Genomic DNA, 19,756 nt, shown 5'->3' on the forward strand with positions numbered 1-19,756 from the left:
CAGACTGGCAATGGTTCCCCGTACCTTCACTGAGGTGATGCTGGTCATGGCAGCTTATTTACGGAACATGGGTCTGCCAGTACACCCTTACTTGAACAACTACCTGATAAGAGCTCCCTCGTTGGCCGGGGGTCGCCATACAGTGGATCCATTGATCCCTGTTCTGGAGGACCTTGGTTAGATTATGAGCGCCAGACAGAGCTGTCTGCCACCCACACAGTCTCTGGAGTACCTGGATGTTCTGTTAGATGTGACAGTGGGCCGTGTTTATTTTCCAGAGGTAAAGAGACAGTAGCTTTGTTCTCAAAGTTTCTTCCTTCATGAAGGAGCCAGCTCCATCAGCATGGTAATGTCTTCAGGTTCTAAGGTTCCTGGCAGTCATGTTGGATGTGGTTCCTTGGGCGAGAGCACACATGTGACCTTTCCAGCATGCCTTCCTCACTCATTGGGCTCTACACAAGGATGTGTTACAGTCCACGCTACTCTGGAGCTCGAGCCAGCATGGCTTGGTGGTTTCTCCCACAGTCACTCTGCAGGGGCGTACCGCTGAGGATTGACTCCTGGGTCAAAGTGATGACAGATGCCAGCTTTTGAGGCTAGGGAGCACACTGTAATCATCATCGCATCCACTGGGGTTGGAATCTCTCCCAACTGGAGCTGAGAGCCATTCAGCTGGCTTTGGTGTGTTTCCAGAAATTTCTGGAGGGCCAAGTGGTCAGAGTTTTCTCTTCAAATGCAACGGTAGTGACCTATGTCCATTGCCCTTTCAAATTTAGCCATGAAAAGATTCGCAATGGAGGGCACAAAAGATGCCCCCATAGCCACTCCAGACTTCTGCTGAAAGAACTTTTTATCAAACAAGAAATTATTTTTTGACATTGCCACTGTGGATAATGCCACCAACAAATCTGTAGGAACATGGTGGAGGCGCGGGTAATTATCCAATGCGTTCTCCACTACCTGAATGGAATGCAAGTGTATAGAGACTTAACGTCTAACGTGACTATAATTATTGAATCTCCACCATCCAATTGAGATTCAAAACATTTCAAAAATTGTGTTGTGTCCAATTAATGACGAAACAATGAGAAAACTCCAGCAATGTGGTATAAAAGAATTACAGCACTACTGCTTATCTATTCATGCACCCAAGCATTGGATCTGCAGGCGATATCAGCCCATTATCAACGCCACCAGCTATGTGGCCAAGACTCCTGAAGAAGGTATAGTCCGCAATACTAAAACACTTGTAGTTTAGAGTCATTCTCTACAGAATTGTACCTCTTCTTTCCATCAATAAAGATTTCATTTGGAAACATCCCGATTGACCCACTTGTTTCTGCTTTGATCTACTTAATTCGTGGGACACTTTATTTATGGAGCACATGGAAATTTGGTATTAAACCATTTGGTATTAAAACATTAGCCATCTTGTTCTCTGATCAGTGGAACAAACATGACCAATTCCAATAACAGTGTCGTATACCAATAGAATATTTTTTTTTAATTGTGCTGGTAGTCATATCTAATAAGAATCTTGAAATATGAGTGCTGTACTTTATTTAGCGGGGATGGATAACATGTGAAGTCATTAACTTTTGACATTATTTTAAGTGGATTAAATTACTATGTGATTGTAATGTAATTGAATGCATTTTGTAAATGTACTGTCCTTTGAATTATTGTGAATATTTTAACTGTTAACCTGTTTAGAAATTGTAGAAATAAATAAATAATAAATTTAAAGTCAGAAGAATGCTGAAGGGCATTTATTTATTTAAAAAACAAAACAAAACCTTATCAGTTGCTTCCTTAAATACAATTGTACAATCAAAATGAAAACTATAGTTTATTACAAAAAGAGAGTATTTTGAGCTATTTCTTCATTTTTTATTTATTTATTTTGCCTTAGTTTGCAGGGATCCATGTGTGTTGTTAGCTGTGAAAATGGAACATTTTACAATAGCTACAAGAAGGAATGTGATCCCTGCCACCGAACATGTGCTACATGCTCAGGTATTTCAAATGAGGGTTTCACTATAAATCGGAACTAGTTGAACAGAGTAATAGGTAGACTAAGCATCCACTTAGAGCAGCACAGTAGGGGGAAGGGGAGACAGCATGACAGTCAGTGTCTTTAAAGAAGACTTATTGTGGATGGCATAGGGACTTGTACATCTACAAGGCCTACTAGATCCTGCCCTCACTGGCTGTGATGAGTCTTCTTAAGATATGCTGTCACACCGATGCCATTCTAGAGAGGAGTAGATAAGGGAAGAAAAAGGAAGCTGCCTGAAAACCTTGCAGAGGGGAGGAGGAAGAGGAAATGCTGTGGGAGAATGAAAGGAAAAGGAGAGGTGCTAGACACCTAAGAGGTGGGAGGAGAGAGATGCTGGACATCTTGGGTGAAGAGAAGAAGGAAAAAGGAGATGCTGAACAACTTGGGGAGATGGGGTAGAGAAAGGAAGAGATGATGCTAGATATGAGAGGAAAGGCCTTGAATCACACACACCCCTCCATAGGGTATGTACAGCTAAAGATTCACCTAGGACAGAAGTGGACAACCTTGGTCCTTCAGGGCCACAACCTATCCTGGTTAAGTTTTCAGGATTTCCCCAATGAATATGCATGAGATCTATTTGCATACAATGCAAGCAGTACATGCAAATAGATCTCATGCATATTCATTGGGGAAATCTTGAAAACCTGACTGGGTTGCAGCCCTTGAGAGCAGAAGTTGCCCACCCCTGCCCTAGGATGTCAGATGCCCTAGGATGTCAGACCCCTGCCCTAAGATGTCAGAAGTTGCCCTGGCCCTATATGATTCACCTGTTGGTGCCCTTCCCCGTCCTGCCTGCTTCACTGCTGCCAGTAAGAGGAGATGGTGGGCTGGGAGTAATTTTTGTGCCTTTCTGTACTGCACTTGCAAATTTGCAGCTGCATCGCTCAGACAGCCTTTGGGATAGTACTGCTCTGGAGTACTCAATAGATGAGAATGGCACAGGGACAAATTTGTCCCTATCCCTGCAGGAACTCAATTTCCCCATCACGTCCCCTTGAGTTTTGGCGCTGGCGCTGTCCCTGTCCCTGCCCCATTCCTTTAAGCTCTGCCTTACCTGCACAAGCCTCAAGCACTTATGATTTTAAAGTGTGTGAGGCTTGTGCAGATGAGGATGGAGCTTGCAAGAATGGGGCAGGGACAGTAAAAGAACTCGCAGGGATGGGACGGGAAAATGAGTTCCTGCGGGGATGGGGACAAATTTGTCTCTATTCAGTAGTAAGCAGCAGTGTTGATTTTATTTTGCTATTTTTTCAATGGTTTTTAATTTTATTTGAAAAATATATGTATTAAGGGCATTAAGAATGGACTCAACACATCTATGGCTAGCTTTTGAAAACCATTCCCTTTATCAGATCAGTGAAAAGACACGGCAATTACAATGGGTTTAAAAACTACTGGGTCAGCTTGGCATCTGAAGTCCGTGTTCTGTTTAAACTCACTGTAACTGTGGTCTTTTTGTATTGAGCTGATGAATGGAGCTTAGCTCTCAAGCTTATTAAGTTAGTTCAGTGAAATGGTGTTACCTACAGTTTTTTTATTTATTTTTTACCTGTTTCTACAGAGTAAGGGCTTAGGACAGCAGGCAAAAGCAAGGTTCCAGATGTAACCTCCATGTCTAACTAAATATCACTTACCTGGAACAATGGACCTTAAAAAAAAAAGGTGACCGAGAGGCTACACGTTTGCTGGCTAGCATAGTTTAAACTAGTTCTTATTTTACCTTTAACCTTCCCATTTCTTTCTTCTTGTATGACAACAGAAAAAATATTGTGCAATTAAACTCTTCAGGGTCAGAATCCTATGGAGAGAAGGCTTTAGATGCAGGGGAGTGGGAGGAACGGCAACTGCTCTGACTGTAGCAATCTTTGCCAGCAGGAGGAATGGCACATTGCCCCAGGTATAATGTACAGGGTGGAGAAATAAATAGTGAAAAAAAGAAATAATAATGAAAGATAGTTATGGCGAGTGAAAGTTTAGGCAAAATAAAAAAAAGTAACTCAGGACTTTTGGACAGTCCTTAAATTTGATCCCAGAGGGCAAACGTTCTACAATTTTTTTTCCGCAATTTTTTTTTTGTACAAATTATTTCTGAGAGCTTTTGTTTTCACTAGAAGGGACAGAAAAATAAAACTCTGTGGCCATAGGCTTTGCTATGGAGTAGAACAGGATAGACAGTGCCACCCCCAAAAAATATTGAATTGCCACCTTTTTGCAATATATGCAAGCTGGTCTGGTTGGGCTTCATTTCTGATGCTGGCAAAGGGGTCATTGGTTCATACGACAGCAACTTTCTGCATACTACCTGTACCCTACCTTCTATTGCCTTCCTTTCACCTCCTTTTTCCATCCTCCCTCCACCGCTTCAGACAAATCATCCCCTTCCTTGCTCATATTCCTCTACAGCATCTCCATCCCTTTTCAATGCCTCGTATATTCATACCATGTCTCAAACTGTCCTCACACTTAATATCCTTCTCTTGCCCCCCATTTCACACCTTCACTTATACTCTCCAATTCATACTTAGCAATTGCCAGGTCTTTGCTTGGGAAGGGAGAAGAGGAATGGAGCAGATGATAGATAGGACTTGGGGGATGGGGGGAGAGAGAGAGAAGGAGAACAAAATAGAATATGAACTCCAGACAGAGAAGAATATGATTAGGACTTGGAGGAGAAGGAGAACAGAGCAGAAACTGGATGGAACTAGGTGGGGAATAACAGAGCTGAAAATGAATGGAATTTTTTTTGGGGGGTAGGAGGGAGATGAAGGATACAGAGCCAATGATGGTTGATGGGGGAGAAGGAGAAGAGAGAAGTAGATGGATGGGTCATGGTGATTGAGTGAAAAAGTGTTGAGGGCATTTAAGTGCCCACACTTAACCAACTCTCTGGCTGGTGTACCTATGGGGGCATAAAATGTTAGGCACACTGACACTGGGCCATGCTGGTATTCTATAATGGAACCTAAGCACCTAGATTCTATTATAGAAGATGCACCTACCACACAGTTGCTCCCTTTGTGCATTAAGGGCCATATTCTATATATATATGGCACCTAAAAAATTGGCACCAACTAGAATGGTGCTTAGTGCGATTCTACATGGTACATGTACCTTTTATAGAATTGTACTTTAGCTGGTGTGCAATGCATAACTTAAATGAAGGCATTTAGGCCAGCTAAAACCAAGCCTAAATACACATGCCCAAGTTATGCGTGCATCGGTCATATTCTATAACAATGCACCCAACTTTCAGGAATGCCCCCGATTTGCCCCTGGCCACACCTCCTTTTCAAATTTGCGTATTGCAACTTACACATACTTTTTGTAGAACTGTGCTTTCTGAGTTGCGCACGCAACTTTTAATTTGTCTCAATTAGCATCAATTACGAGGTGTTACTTGCCAATTATTGGCACCGATTAACCCAGTTAATCAAGTTGTGTGCGTACAACAGCTATGCACACCAATGTACACGCACAACTTTAGGCGCCATATATAGAATTTGGGGGGTAAGTGAGTAATTCTTTAAAGGGCGCTGTAAGTTAAATGCCAATTAGGTACCCAACTATAACCAGGCAAACAGGAAAGAATGGTAGTTGAGTGCCAACATAGGGATGTGCATAAGTGCACTTTGGGGGCTATTTTACAACTGGATGTCTAAGGGTTCTCATGTGTAACTGCAAAGGATGTGTTCCCATGGAAGGGATACGGGCAGGTCATGGATGTTCCCACTACTTTAGCATACACTTTATAGAATACTCCCAGTTGCACATGCAACTGCAGCATTTAGGCATGCTCATTGACACCGAGAATCTCGGCGAGAGGGAGAATTAGAAGGCCTTGAGCATGCGCAGATGCATGCTCAAGGCCCGGCAGAGGCAAGAAGATCTTAAAGCAGCACCGGTGCCAGACGGGGGGGGGAGGGTAAGTTCAAGTTGTTTGGGCGGGGGGTGCCGGTTTGAGCGGGGGGGGGGCTTTTGCGAGCAGGGGGGAGTGATGCCTGTTATCGGGGGGGGTGCTCGTTAACACTCGGTTTGCGAGACAAGTTTTGCGAGAATGTTTTGCTCGTCTTGCAAAACACTCGCAAACCGGGTTACTCGCAAACCAAGGTTTGACTGTACTTGCATCAAGTATGCATAAAGATTGAATCTGTGAGAAAATATACATCAGATCTTATTTTCGAAATAATCAAGTTTTATTCCGTGGAAAGAAGATTTGGATGGTTCCGGATGTTACTAGACAGACACAAGAAAGTAGAAAACTTTTCTTGGCAACAAGATCTGAAACCGTAGCACTTGGTGCTTCATTTCTTCTTGCATTTCTTTATAAATGTATAATCAAGTATTTGGGTGTGAAATATGTTTTTTTTCATGCCAGAACAACTTAGAGATTTTCTGAATATGAAGAACTTGATAGCTGTGACCAGCTGAATGGGTTATATATATAGAATTGAAGGTTTTTCTGTTGGGCCATTTCCTTTTTGGGGGGAAGAGGGATCTCGTCATCCTTTGGATCTACTCCCCTCCAATTTATGGTGTAAGGAAGCAAGAGGGCTAAAGCAAGAGGAGTCTTGTAACGATATGTAAATTTATAAATATAAAGAATACATATTGAATTAAATGCTTGAATTAAATTTTCAAATTTATTAGTCAAATATCTAGGCAGAGAATGTGTGCTGTGTTGAAGTCAAGTGGTGAACAATCTGTTAGCTAACCTGCAAAACAGTACCTGGTAGTAATAACATTTCTTGTTTTGATTAAGGCGCAGGAGCAGATGCTTGTATAAACTGCACCAGTGTTTATTTAATGGAAGAGGGGAGATGTGTGGTGACCTGTAGCACTGGATATTACTTTGATCAGACTCTTGAAAATGGATACAAAATCTGCAGAAAGTAAGCTGTGTTCTGCTATTATAGATCTATTGTATTTTTGAATATGGATTGAATATTAAACGACAGTACTTACTGCAGGTTAAATTGTAAATACAGAAATGCACACTATGGGGACAATTTTTATAGTAGGGCATACATAACGCCTGCTTTATAAAAAGAATTAATGTTCATATTTGGGTATATAAAATAACCCCTCGAGGTTGGGTTCTCAGACTTGTGTAAATATCCTGGTTTCTTTTCCAGAAGTGTGTATTTTCTAACATACAAGGATAAACTTAAAATTCATCCCAGGAAAATCTGTGCTTATTCTAAGTAAAGGGGTGTGCAGTTGGACAATCCAGAGATCATTCTGTATATAACATAGCCTCCAACATTTAGGTGCCAAGTACGCAGGTAAATGACCAGAATACCATCAAAAATGCATTCATGAGAATTCGCGGGAGCCAGTCAACAAGCCACTCAGCACCGAACAGGCGCACACTTTTACATACACATGTCCTGGACAGTTTTCCAAATACTTATTTGTGCACCTGAAAGGCAGTTGCATCCACAGAAATGGCTTATAAGAGTGGTTCCCAAACCTGGTCTTGGAGGCATCTAAGCCAGTCAAGTTTTCAGGAAATCCACAATGGATAGTCATGAGAAAAATGTGCATGCAGTGGAGGCAGTGCATGCAAGTATATCTCATGCAGCAGTGTAACTATGGGTGGGCCTAATCCATTTTTGGCTCAGTTCTACCCAGCAGCTGCACCACATTTCCCTCTCCCCTCTATATTCCACGTGGTGTACCTTACACACATTCCCAGCATCTGCAGCAATTCATTTTTGCCACCGGCACTGACCCTGTAGGCTTCCTTCTGACAAATTCCACCAGACAGGAAACAGGAAGTGATATCAGCAAGGGTATGACCTGTCAGAGGGAAACCTGAAAGGCTGGCACCGGGGACACATGTAAGATACACTGGGGAAGGAAGGGATAGAGTTCAAAAATAAGAGGGAAGATGTTGGGACGCTGTGGAGGAGCAAGGGGAGAGATGTTGGATATGCATTTTTTAAAACCCTGGATTTTTTTAAAAAAAATTTCTTGTGGGGGGGAAAGTCCCGTCCAAAATACTGGGTCTGACTACACCACTGCTCTCATGAATATTCTGAAAACCTGAGTGGCCTCCAGGGCCAGGTTTGGGAATCACTGACCTATAAAATTACCTCACCCCCCTTTCCCAACATGATCACAAAGATATAAAAAAATTATAGTGGCTTGATTCAGGCCTAGAACAATTATTGCCTGATTTAAGACAAGTGTTCATTGTGGCATGCAGAGAGGATTTGTGCTTCACCAAAGAGGGAAAATAAGAGGTGGAAGCATTGAACTGTAATGTTGAAAGCTCTACAGATGAGTTCAGATCCTGCTGTGGTGCTGATGAGTTTTATCATCTTGGATAAATCACTTTATATTATGGTTTCTAAATACTACCCAACTGCAATTCAACAACAATTCTCTGACTTTTTCTCACCTCTTCAATGACAATCTGTGGACTAAAATATGTTACCATCCACACTATCTCTGTAGAAGGCCTGTTCCTCGAACTATACAACTAATTTCTAAAATTTATGAGAATCATAGCTGGGCACAGAATGTAGAATGTGATCATCTTGTGCATTACATGTCCACAGTGCTTTGCTAAAATAATATTTATTGTTTATTACTGTGGTATTGCTATGCCTTCTTCAAATGCCCTTATTAATCCACTTAGGCTGTATTCTATAAAAAGCACCTATATTAGGCACTGCTAAGCACCCTAATTGCGGTCACCTAGCAACGCCTACATTTTTTAACTGGCTTAATCGGCATGATAATTGACTATGCTGGTTTTCAGCCAATCAATAAAACCATTAATTAAACAATTTAAGAGTTTGTCACTGAACTCTTAGGACTCCTAGTGCTGCCTAAGTGGTGGCCCCCTCCCATGCCTAGCGATGAATAGGCATGGTTGAGTTAGGTGTCCAACATAGGCACTGCCAAATTAGGTGAGTAAACAGCTTGCCTAATGGAGTCGCACATATGTCTAAGATGCCTAGCAATATCTAAGTCTGCTTAGGCACCGTTAGGCGTGATTTTATAAATGGCATCTAGCGGTTGATTGACAGCCGTGCCAAGTGGTGCTGTTTATAGAATCCAGGCCTTATTGGCCAGATGTGTTCTCATGGAGCCAGAATGCCCCCTAATGACATTTCCCTCAATTTGTCCAGGGGGTTAGTGGAACAAATAAATCCACCAATGATATTTCCAGTTTGCAATTCAGTGTCTGTCACTATTGTGAAATTTTATAACATAATTACTATGATGTGTATAAGGTAAGGCAGTATAGGAAGAAACTAAACTATCTTAATTTTTTATGTCATTGAGTTTCTGTTGAATGAAAGTCACAAAGTATTCACAATAATCAATAACTAGAAATATAGTGCACATAGTCAATCATTATCAATAATCAACTATATACTCTGATGTCATCATTGATGATGCAGCAGAGGGAAGTCTTGGTGGGGCAGGCCGCAATCAGCCTGCTCACAGCGCTGCCTCTTCAAGGCTAGCCACCACCATGCTGCTGCTGCTGCTTTGGGAGGTCAGGAGGCATGTTAGGTCTCACAGTGGGAGGGTGGTGAGGTGCTGCTGCACAGAGATTGGGAAGGAGGGATGGAAAGCTGCTGCAGAGGGGGATGGGTGGGATGGATGGAAAGCTGCTGCACAGGGGAATGGGAGAGGAGCAAAGCTGCTGCTCAGGGAGATGAGAAAAGAGGAAAGATTTTGCACATGGGGAGAAAAGAAGAATTGTTAGGGTAAAGGAAAGGAAGGAAGAGATGAAACAAAGAGGTAGAAAGGGGTTGAGAGGGAGAAATCCTACATATAGTGGAGGGAAGGGAGACATGCATGGAGAAGAGAGAGGAAGAAATGTTGGACATAGGGTGGAGGGCAGGGAGAGATGGTGCATGGGGGAAGAGAAAGAAATGTTACACATGATAATGGAGGGGAGGATGGGAAAGATACTGCATAGAAGGAAATAGGTTTGACCCAGGGCACTAGGCAGGGTGAGAGAGAGAGAGAGAGAGAGAGAGATGGTAGACAGTGGGAAAGAAACAAATGTTAGATATGGTGGTGGAAGGTAAAAAAAAACATTTGTATTTTCTATTTTGTGATTACAATATGTCAGATTTGAAATGTGTATCCTTCCAGAGCTGGTGCTAGACAGTGAGCATGAGCTAGGACCTAACAGAAAGAGGAAAAATTTTCTTTACTTGTTTATTTTGTTTACACCACAGCGGTGGCATGGGGTTTCGGGGGGGGGGGGTGTGGAAAGGCTACAAAATAAACCCGTCAGCACGTTTGGGAAATAAAAGCCCAATGGGGCAGGAAAAGTGAATCGAATCAAATTGAAAAATTGATTCAATAGGTCAAATTGAATTTAATTGAAAAACGTTTCCCTGAATTGGGCAGCACTAATCTACACCATGGTTAAGATAAGTTCTTTGGGATTTTTAGCGACATCTTATGAGAGTTTGTTTCATAATTTTGAACTGATTATAAATCCACTATATTTACTTTATGAATGTGACATTTGAGACTTATTACACATATTCACCCTAATTTATTGTACACATGAGCGGTAAATTTTATGTGGGAGCACCATGATGTGAATTAAGCCTCATGAGCTGCTTATAGGGATTCATTCATTTGTTGGTGTATGGAGACGTTTTGCACATGTAAATCATTAGAATAATGGAAAGTCTGCATGTATATGAGCACATACAAACATACTTGCCAATATTCTTGACACGGTGACAAAATTCATCAGCGTTCCCGTCTCCATGGATAACCACGGGAAACCATCCCCATGTCTTTCTTTAAGCAGAGAGTAAAGAATCAGAGTATGAATGGGCAAAACCACTAACCCTCAAGCCTTGCATTGAAGAATGTTAGTGTAGAAAGACTGAGGTTGAGATAGACACTAAAGAATGACACGGGATGGTTTTCTTTTGGTTAAACGTGGGAATGGGAACAGTAAATATCTTACATAGCACATATTTTAGAGGCAGGCATATACACAGGTAGAGTCTGGGCAGGACTCAAATTTACACATGCTACTTATGCTCTTACCTCTGGCATTTAGATGCACACACTTTTCACCAGTTTTATGGTTGGCATGAGTGCTTGCATGTACATTATAGGTGTGCATTTTTGCTGTTATGCTAGTGTTCCATAAAGGAAAGAAGGCACCTATGTTTCTTTGTAGAATAGGCTTCTACTAGGCACCCTTTAGGTGTCTAATTATAGGCACACAGTTATAGAGTTGTCTTCTATATGGGTTATGCTATGAAGGAGGAGGGGAAATTCATCAAACTGTGTTTGGGATTTAAGTTGCCTCATTCTCTCCGTAACTTAAATGGCCCTAATGCGGCCTGACTAAAATTGCCACAGTGGTATGTGTCACCACGTGTTAAATAGTAATAACATTTTAAAAACATGTACTATATATACTTGGATATAAACTGGGATTTTTGGGCCCCCAGTTTATATTCAGACCAGTGCCCCCCTCCCAGACTTACTAAAAACTGCCGCCAGATTCTGCACCCTGCCGCTCTCCCTGCCCTGTCCGTTGTACCTCCTCTGCTGATCCTTGGTGGTCCAGGGGTGCAGCGGGCAGGAGCAAGCTTTCTGCACTCCTGCCCCGTTGCTAATCTGGTCGATAGGTGGAAGTTCTGGTTTCTTCAGCCGCTGAGCGGCACTGAGCAGGAGCGCGCTTTGGCGGAGGGGGTAGCCTGGGAGCGAGGTAGGTTGGGTGCAGAGTCTGAGGAGAGAGGGAAGGAAAGGGGCTGGGTGCTGTGCCTGGAAGGAAGAGGGCTGGGTGCAGAGCCTGAGAGGGCACTTGAATATTAAGCCACCTGACTTATATTCGAGTCAACCATTTTTCCTCCTTTATGGGGGAAAATGGGGGTCTCAACTTATATTCGGATCGACTTATATTCGAATATATAAGGTATATGAATGTTTTGCATCTCATTACTATGCAAATACCTGCAAGTCGCCTTAAAGGCCAAAAATCACTGTAAAATAGCCCCAGCTTTTTACTGTGATTATTTCATCTCCTGGGAGCATCGGGCCACAATGTAGTGGTCTGATGTTCCCAGGTTGGCCAAACCAACAGGTCACGCTCCTGTCGCAAGACTCCCCCCTCTCAGCTGAGGCCTTTATGGAAACATGACCCCCTAGCAGTAACACACCATTTTATGGAGGGTGCCAGACTAAGCAGGAGCAGCTGGGCTTTGCTCAAGTCTGAAGATCCTCTGGACCACCAAAGGTAGCCCCTATAGGGTAAGGCCATGGGGGGCTTATATCTTGTGGGGGGTGGGCAGGGCTTGAGCTAGGAGGGTTTGGAGCCAGGAGGGACTCTGCTGTGCTGTGGCTTTGTGGCCCGGTGCTCCTGCACTGCTGGAATAACTTGGCTTGCAAGGTGGCTCGCAAGCAGCATTATTTCTTCAAAAAGGAAATTTAGCAGCCTGTGGAATGAGATCCTTCAGTTTGCTGAATCCAGCAATAAATCAAGGGACAGTAAAAAGTGATCTTTTACCACACACTGATGAATTTCCTCCTCAATAATATAAGTAATTGTGGCTCAAAACTGTGCCTTAAATACTTCAAAATCGCAATGAATTGAAGGATGGGAGGTTTTAATTACATTACCTAATTGAAAATATGTATTTAATTATTTGATTAATTACTGCTATTGCTAGATTTGAAATGCTATTAATCACTGTGTCTAAGTGCATGCAGTAATCCCTTGACAAAGCTCACCATAAGTGACACGCCATCAGGGAGCATACCGACTCTTCCTGTCTGTAACTAGCTGTCAAGCCCAATTACAAATTTTAAAGTAATATTTTTACAAAATGGAGAATTGCTAAGTTTGTCATTCAATGTGAGACAATGTAATTCCTTTTCTAAATTCCGAGCTTGGTTTGTGGTTCTTCATTTTTACACTAAATTCTGGTTCTGGCTCATCACACTTTTATTTTTGATGAAAAGTGGCACTGATGGAGCTGGCTCTTCCGATTTTCCAGCACTGTGTGGTATCTTCTGGATTGCCCTGTGTTTCACTGGTGGTAGAGCAAGAAGAGGGTGCTATGGAAGCAGGCAGAGATACTTTATTATGGCTGAATGTTGCCATAGCATATGAAGAGCGAAAAACTGGATTTTTCATTTTCTGTTTTGGAACTAGAAAGCACTTACAGTCATGTATTTCATTTTGGGAAGTCAAAATAAAAAGATGTTACTTTTTGCATGTTTCTTGGATATAAAATATTTGCAGACAAAAGGTTTGCTGAATCCATGACTAGCAATGCAAGGTGTTTTTATTCTTGATCCATTGAAGTACTAGACCAGAACATATTCCTACTACACTTTGTCGAAGGGGTCAATAAACATATGTATAAAGGTGAGCCAGCTGGTATTGTGTATCTGGATTTTCGGAAGGCATTTGACAAAATACTTTAATAATAATAAGTTTATATACCGCAGGACCGTAAAGTTCTATGCAGTTTACAATAATTAAAAATGATACAGATTGAATAAAACTTGCAAAGCTAAAACCTCATAAATAAAACCTGAAAGATCAATCGTATAAAATTTTGAAATCAGCTACCTAAGTGCTTCAGGAACAAATATGTTTTTAGGTGTCTCCTAAATTCCTCATAAGTATTAGTAAGCAAAAGCAGTTATTCCAAATCTTTACCCCATAATAGTGCCTGATACGAAAAAAGATATTAAAAAGTCATGGGATAACACGCAGTTTACAATTGCAAAGTGTTGCAAGTAGGGAAGAGGACCTCAATCTATAGCTACATGATGCAAGATTCCATTAGGACATTATCTCGCAAACTTTGTTAAGTTGCTGCGTGATAAACATAGTGGGCGCGGCTTGAAGCATCCGTTAGTGCACGGACATTGTCACGATGTCGCACGCATGCGTGATGTCACGTTGATGTCCTTGCATGTGTCAAGGCCCTCCAGATGGCCCCTGAGCTACCAGTGGGGGTTGTCGGCAGAGAGAAGGAGAGGAGCTGGCACCGACTGATTGCCTACAGCAGGGGTTCCCAAAGTCTCTCCTTGAGGGCTGAATCCAGTTGGGTTTCAGGATTTTCCCAATGAATATGCATGAGATCTATGTGTATGCACTGCTTCCAATGAATATGCATGAGATCTATGTGTATGCACTGCTTTCAATGCATATTCATTGGGGAAATCCTGAAAATCCAACTGGATTCGGCCCTCAAGGAGGGACTTTGGGGACCCCTGGCGCAAAGGATGTGCCTCACGCTGTGAAAGGCACAACATGTAGGCAGTCAGCCAGCACCTCTCCTCCTCCACCCCCCCCCTCCCCCAGCATCTCACGGCACACCTGTAATCGCAGGAGTCACACTAGTGTGCCACGGCACACAGTTTGCGATACACTGCATTAGGAGTTACTGCCCAGGAAAAGGATTTAGGAGTCGTCGTTGAAACCCTCTTCTCTGTTAGGAATTAAGAAAGAAATGGAGAACATTTTATAATGCCTTTTGATTCGCTCTGTGATGCAACCACATCTCAAATATTGTGTGCAATTGTGGTCATCAGAGCTCAAAGAAGATATAATAGAAATAGAAAAGGTGCAGAGAAGGTCAACGAAAATTATAAAAGGGATGGGACAAATCACCTATGAGGAGAAGGATAAAAGGACTTAAGGCCTAGATTCACTAAACTTACCGTTCATGTACCGATGGTTTTGTGACTGTTCCCCGATCCTAAACAGCTGTGCGATCAATCCCCGATCCGATCTGATCCGCACATGTAAATGAGGGAAAATTGCCTGCATAATAGGAAGGCAGCGATTCACTAAATAGAAGAAGGAACACCGATTGGGTTTGCTGACCCCAAAAGAAGCGATTGCTGAGGACCAGTCACTCATGTCCTTGCAGACTGCCCTGCTCTCTGCTGCCACGAAATCCCAGCCCTGCAGCCCTGAAATCCCAGTATCAAAAATAAAACCATCAAAATAAAACATCTCCCTTGTGCAAAAAGCGCCCTGCTCTCCTCCGCCGTGCTCTCTTCAAGCCCGTGGTTTTAACTTGTAGGTTTAAAGCGGGACTGTACTGCGGCATGTTGTGCAAAGCGTATTCTGTTCCACTGAAATGATTCTCGTGGGACCAGTGAGTGCAGCCACCCCTCCCCCTTTCATTTTGACCTCAAGCTTGTGCGGAGAGCAGGCGCATGCTCGGATCACATCTACAGGCAAAGAGGATGGTCTGCTCATGCATCTGGATCGCTCTGCAGCAATCCGTGGGGTCACTGAAGGGCGTGCGTCTGATCACTTCATTTGCGTAAGGGCTCTGTCGTGAATTAGTTGCCCGGCAAAACTCACCCATCGATCGCCCAGATCTAGGCCTAAGACCTTTCAGTGTAGAGAAGGAGCAGCAGAGGGGAGATATGATAGAGGTCTATAAAATACTGAGTGGAGTGGAAATAGTAGACGTGAATCACTTGTATATTGTTTCTAAAAGTATGAGGTCAACTAATTAACAAATAAAATAAAATATTTATTATATATATATATATATAGCAGGGCCGCAATCCAGTCAGGTTTTCAGGATTTCCCCAATGAATATGCATTGAAAGCAGTGCATGCACATAGATCTCATGCATATTCATTAGGGAAATCCTAAAAACCCGACTGGATTGTGGCCCTCAAGGAGGGACTTTGAGACCCCTGGTATATAGTATATCGTATTGACAGTAAGCTGTGGAATTCATTGCCAGAGAATGTGGTTAAAATGGTTAGCACAGCAGGATTTTAAAAAGATTTAGGCTTATTTATTTATTTCATCACTAGCTGTAGTACTAAAACTGGCACGCAGAACTAAGCAGTTTAGAGAATTTAAAAAAAAAGTAGGTGAGGAAGGGAACTCCGTTAGTTGAAAGGAGAGAAACTATAATCATACTAAGAATACTAGCAGCAATCTCACAGGGAGGGTTGCAGATCACTGAGAGGAGATCCAAGGCCCAAATCAGCCAGAATAACTATGTCTTCAAAAGTCTTAAAGTTCCGGAGAAATCCCTAAGCATGCAAATCAAGTGGCATGCTTTTCCAAAGGAAGAGAGCCATAAAGAAGAAGGCATGTTCATGCACAGGAACATATATAGCGGATCTTACCGGTTAGCTGGAGTTTGGCATACCATATGGAATGTGACTTGGGCGGAGCAAGGGTGTCAAGAGCAGAGGAGAGAATAGTATTATAAGAGTCTGCTTCATTGACAATTGTACATAGCATAGTGTTGGAGAAGAGGGGGGAGGCCATGGCATGCGCAGATCAGTAACATGAAGATTCCTAAATATATTGGCGATTGGTGAGGAACGAATGTGTCTGGGGAGAGGAGGGTGTTGAGTCATAAAGGTTATCAGATGATGGTCAGAGAGTAGAAGAATTGAGGCGGAGAAATTGGCAATTGAAGAATTAGCGAAAAGGACAAGATCAAGGCAGTGGCCGCTCTCGTGCATGGGGATAGTGGAGAACCCCCACCTATGTCTATGTATCCCCTCCACCCCTTGCCCCCCTCAAAATATGGCCATCAATTAGGGCCTCGTGCGAAGCTACCCCCACCACTCGGCCCCCCAGTTGTAGCATGAGTCCCCCACACATACATGTCCCCAAACCTAACAATCCTAACCTCAAATCCCAACCATGTCATCCTCCAGGGGAGGCCCCCACAATCACCAAGAAGGACCATGGGGAACCACAAGTTCTCCTAGTAGCTTCCAGACATCCCTAGTCTACAGCAGCCCCATCCATCCTTTGAACCTGCACCACCTCATACTGTATGCACATTTTTCAGGCCACTCTCCAGGGTTCCCTGCTATGCCATTTCATTGGTGCCGAACAAACAACAGAAGGAAAACCAACAAGATCTGCAGTATAAAATACGGACGCAAAACAAAGAAAAACTATAGACAAACGTACAATGATGCAGGCTAAATTTATTATAACAAATAACTGAATGCGGTTAACATTACCACCTTAAAACAAAAAAAGGGACCTGACACGGTCCGTGTTTCAGTTAACACGCCTTCATCAGGGGTCCCAGGTTGATAAGGTATCGATTGAAACTGCAAACAAAAAAACTTCAGCCTGTGCAACAAACAATCGCTCCCTGGACCCAAAACAAGGCCACACACCTGTCCACATTCCTGCCTTCTGATCCTCAGCTTCACCACAATGCAACCCGTTTTTCTTCTTCTGACCCTAACTGTAAACCTTTCCCACACAGGCCAACTAGAACAAGAGCAGCCTGCCACCCTAGGGGAGGGGCAGGGACAGGGTGGGAGCTCAGGAAAGGAGCTGGACCCCAGAGCTTGGGAGGTAGCAATCCAGCGACAAAGAATGGACAATGAGCAGGAGGCGTTTTGTGCCGATGATGTGGGCGGTGGTGGTTAAGCTAATGTAGGCTCGCCAGAGAATGAGGCATTTTCTTTCATCTTATAGTGATTTCTGGCAAATTAGTGGAGAGTAAAAATGGTGAGTCATATCTGTCTTCTGAAATACCTCTTAAGGAAAAGTGTTTCCAGTTTCTGAATAACTGTAGCAATCTTTAGTGAGCTGATTAACAACTGACTAGTCAGAATGCAAGATTCACATACCCATCTTTACTTGAGAGCTCTGGTTAAAGCAGGTTCTTACAGAAATACTGATACATACAGTATGTACACATATAGTATATATACCTTTGTCACTAGAGCACTAGTGTTATTATAGGAACATATATATCACTAGTGATATATATTGTCACTAGTGCACTAGTGATATATATTGTCACTAGTGCACTAGTGTTATTATAGGAACATATATATCCATGTGTAAATTGCAGCATTTATACGTGTGTAAGTCATAATATGAGAGAACTGAACATAAACAAGATGAAGATCATGAACATGGAAAATGATGAAGATTTTGATCTTGAGGACTCTTTCGTAAACAAAGAAGCAACAAGCAGGGAAGAAATACTCTGAAGACTAGCACTGGGTTGCTCTTCAATGAAGGCTCTTGACAAAGTATTTAAAGACTAGGAAAGGTTCTGGTCTTCTATGTAATTTATTTTTGTATTTTTGCATTGGGCTGTTAATAGTGTCTTGTTTATGTATTTATTGTCAATTTTGTATGTAATTTTGTAACCCGCCCTGGGTAAGGGTTGGATATAAATAAATAAACCAACCCAAATAACACTCCAAACAAAAATCAGACTTCTCCATGCATGAATAAAATTTGAAAAAGTCTGGAGACCATTAACAAATTTCTATAATGAATGATTAACTTTTCCCATGATAAGAAAATTGAATAGAGGGGAATGGGGAGGGATTTTATTTATGATTATTACATACTATATTATTATTTGAATAAATTCACAATAAAGTTGATTTTATGTATTATTGATTGGGAGGGAAAGATGGGTAGGGATTATTATATTCAATAACAATTATATAAATTTAAATTTTTTTTTACATAATATTATAACTTTATATAATATTAATTTTCTAAAGAAATGTTAAATTTGATGTTAATATATGAGTTAATCAAGTGTGTATATTCAAGCTTCTAATGAGATTATTTGGAACACTTGTTGTAACATAAGAAAATGAATAAAGATTTATAGACTTCTCCATGCACTCATTTTCTCAGCGGTCAATTACGGATGCAAAAGCTGGACACTACAGGGGAAATTCTGTATAGGATGCCAGTCTCAGCAGCCGCCTAAGAAGTGGTTGAAACTCACAAACTGGCGTCCTATACAGAATTGCATTTACCTTATACAGACGCCTATCCCTGCCTGACCACCTTGATTCTCTAACCGTCTCCCATGTCACAGGTGCTGGTTAGAGAATCGCACCTGATCCCTTGCCATTAGCTGATCGCGTCTAGGAAATCTTCCTGAGCGGCCCACTCCCTCCTACTGTCACCCCCAAACCCCCTGCGAATGTCCACGGCAGGATGAATGCCCACTCCCACTGCCAACCCTGAACCCCCCCTCCCAACAAACCCCCCCTCCCAGCAGAAGGGATACCCACCCAGTGACACCCTCCCTCCAGAGCCCACCCAGTGACACTCCCCCCAAACCCCCATGTACCTTTTAAAATGAAAGTCTGGAGAAAGGAATGCATACAACCTCAGCCGGTAGGCCTGCCACTCCAATATGACAGATCTTCCCCTTCCTGGTGCATTCTGGGATGCACTGGGGTGGGGTGTAAAGCTCTGATTATCCCACATACCTAAGGCCCCTCCTATAGGAGGACCTTAGGCAACTGGGCCAATGAGAGTCTTAGGCCTTCTTCCCAGTGCATCCTGGGATGCAGTGGGAGTAGCCTAAGACTCTGATTGGGTGGGGCCTTAGGTATCTGGCCGATTGGAGTATTAGGCCACTCCCACTGCATTCCAGGATACACTGGCAAGGAGGCCTAAGACTCCTGTTGACCCAGGTGCCTCCTATGGGTAAGATTTCAGAAAGCCACTCTTTTAACATGCAGAGATGACACCATACAGAGATTTCAAGGGAGGTACTTTGTGCACATGTTTTTTTCCATTTTTAGAAAGAGAATCAAAGGGGTCGTTCTCATTCATCTTGTGTAGTTTGTCTCCCAAATGCAACCAAGTTGAAATGGTGGCTTCCTTACTTAATTGATGGCATCTACATGTGTAGGTTTGTAAAATGAAGCATGTACAAAGTGTGTTA

General features: G+C 42.5%; 1 protein-coding gene across 3 annotated transcripts in view; it reads left to right on the forward strand.

Annotated features, from left to right (window-relative positions):
• Positions 1–19,756, forward strand: part of PCSK5 (proprotein convertase subtilisin/kexin type 5) — a 767,735-nt gene that overhangs the window by 546,286 nt on the left and 201,693 nt on the right. For all 3 annotated transcript variants that reach the window (XM_033926861.1, XM_033926868.1, XM_033926878.1), the window contains exons 18-19: positions 1,913–2,016; positions 6,822–6,951. In XM_033926861.1, the coding sequence (XP_033782752.1) occupies positions 1,913–2,016; positions 6,822–6,951 (234 nt within the window). The remainder of the gene's footprint in view (positions 1–1,912; positions 2,017–6,821; positions 6,952–19,756) is intronic.

This window comes from Geotrypetes seraphini, chromosome 1 (genome assembly GCF_902459505.1).
Source record: "Geotrypetes seraphini chromosome 1, aGeoSer1.1, whole genome shotgun sequence".
Taxonomy (NCBI): Eukaryota; Metazoa; Chordata; class Amphibia; order Gymnophiona; family Dermophiidae; genus Geotrypetes; species Geotrypetes seraphini.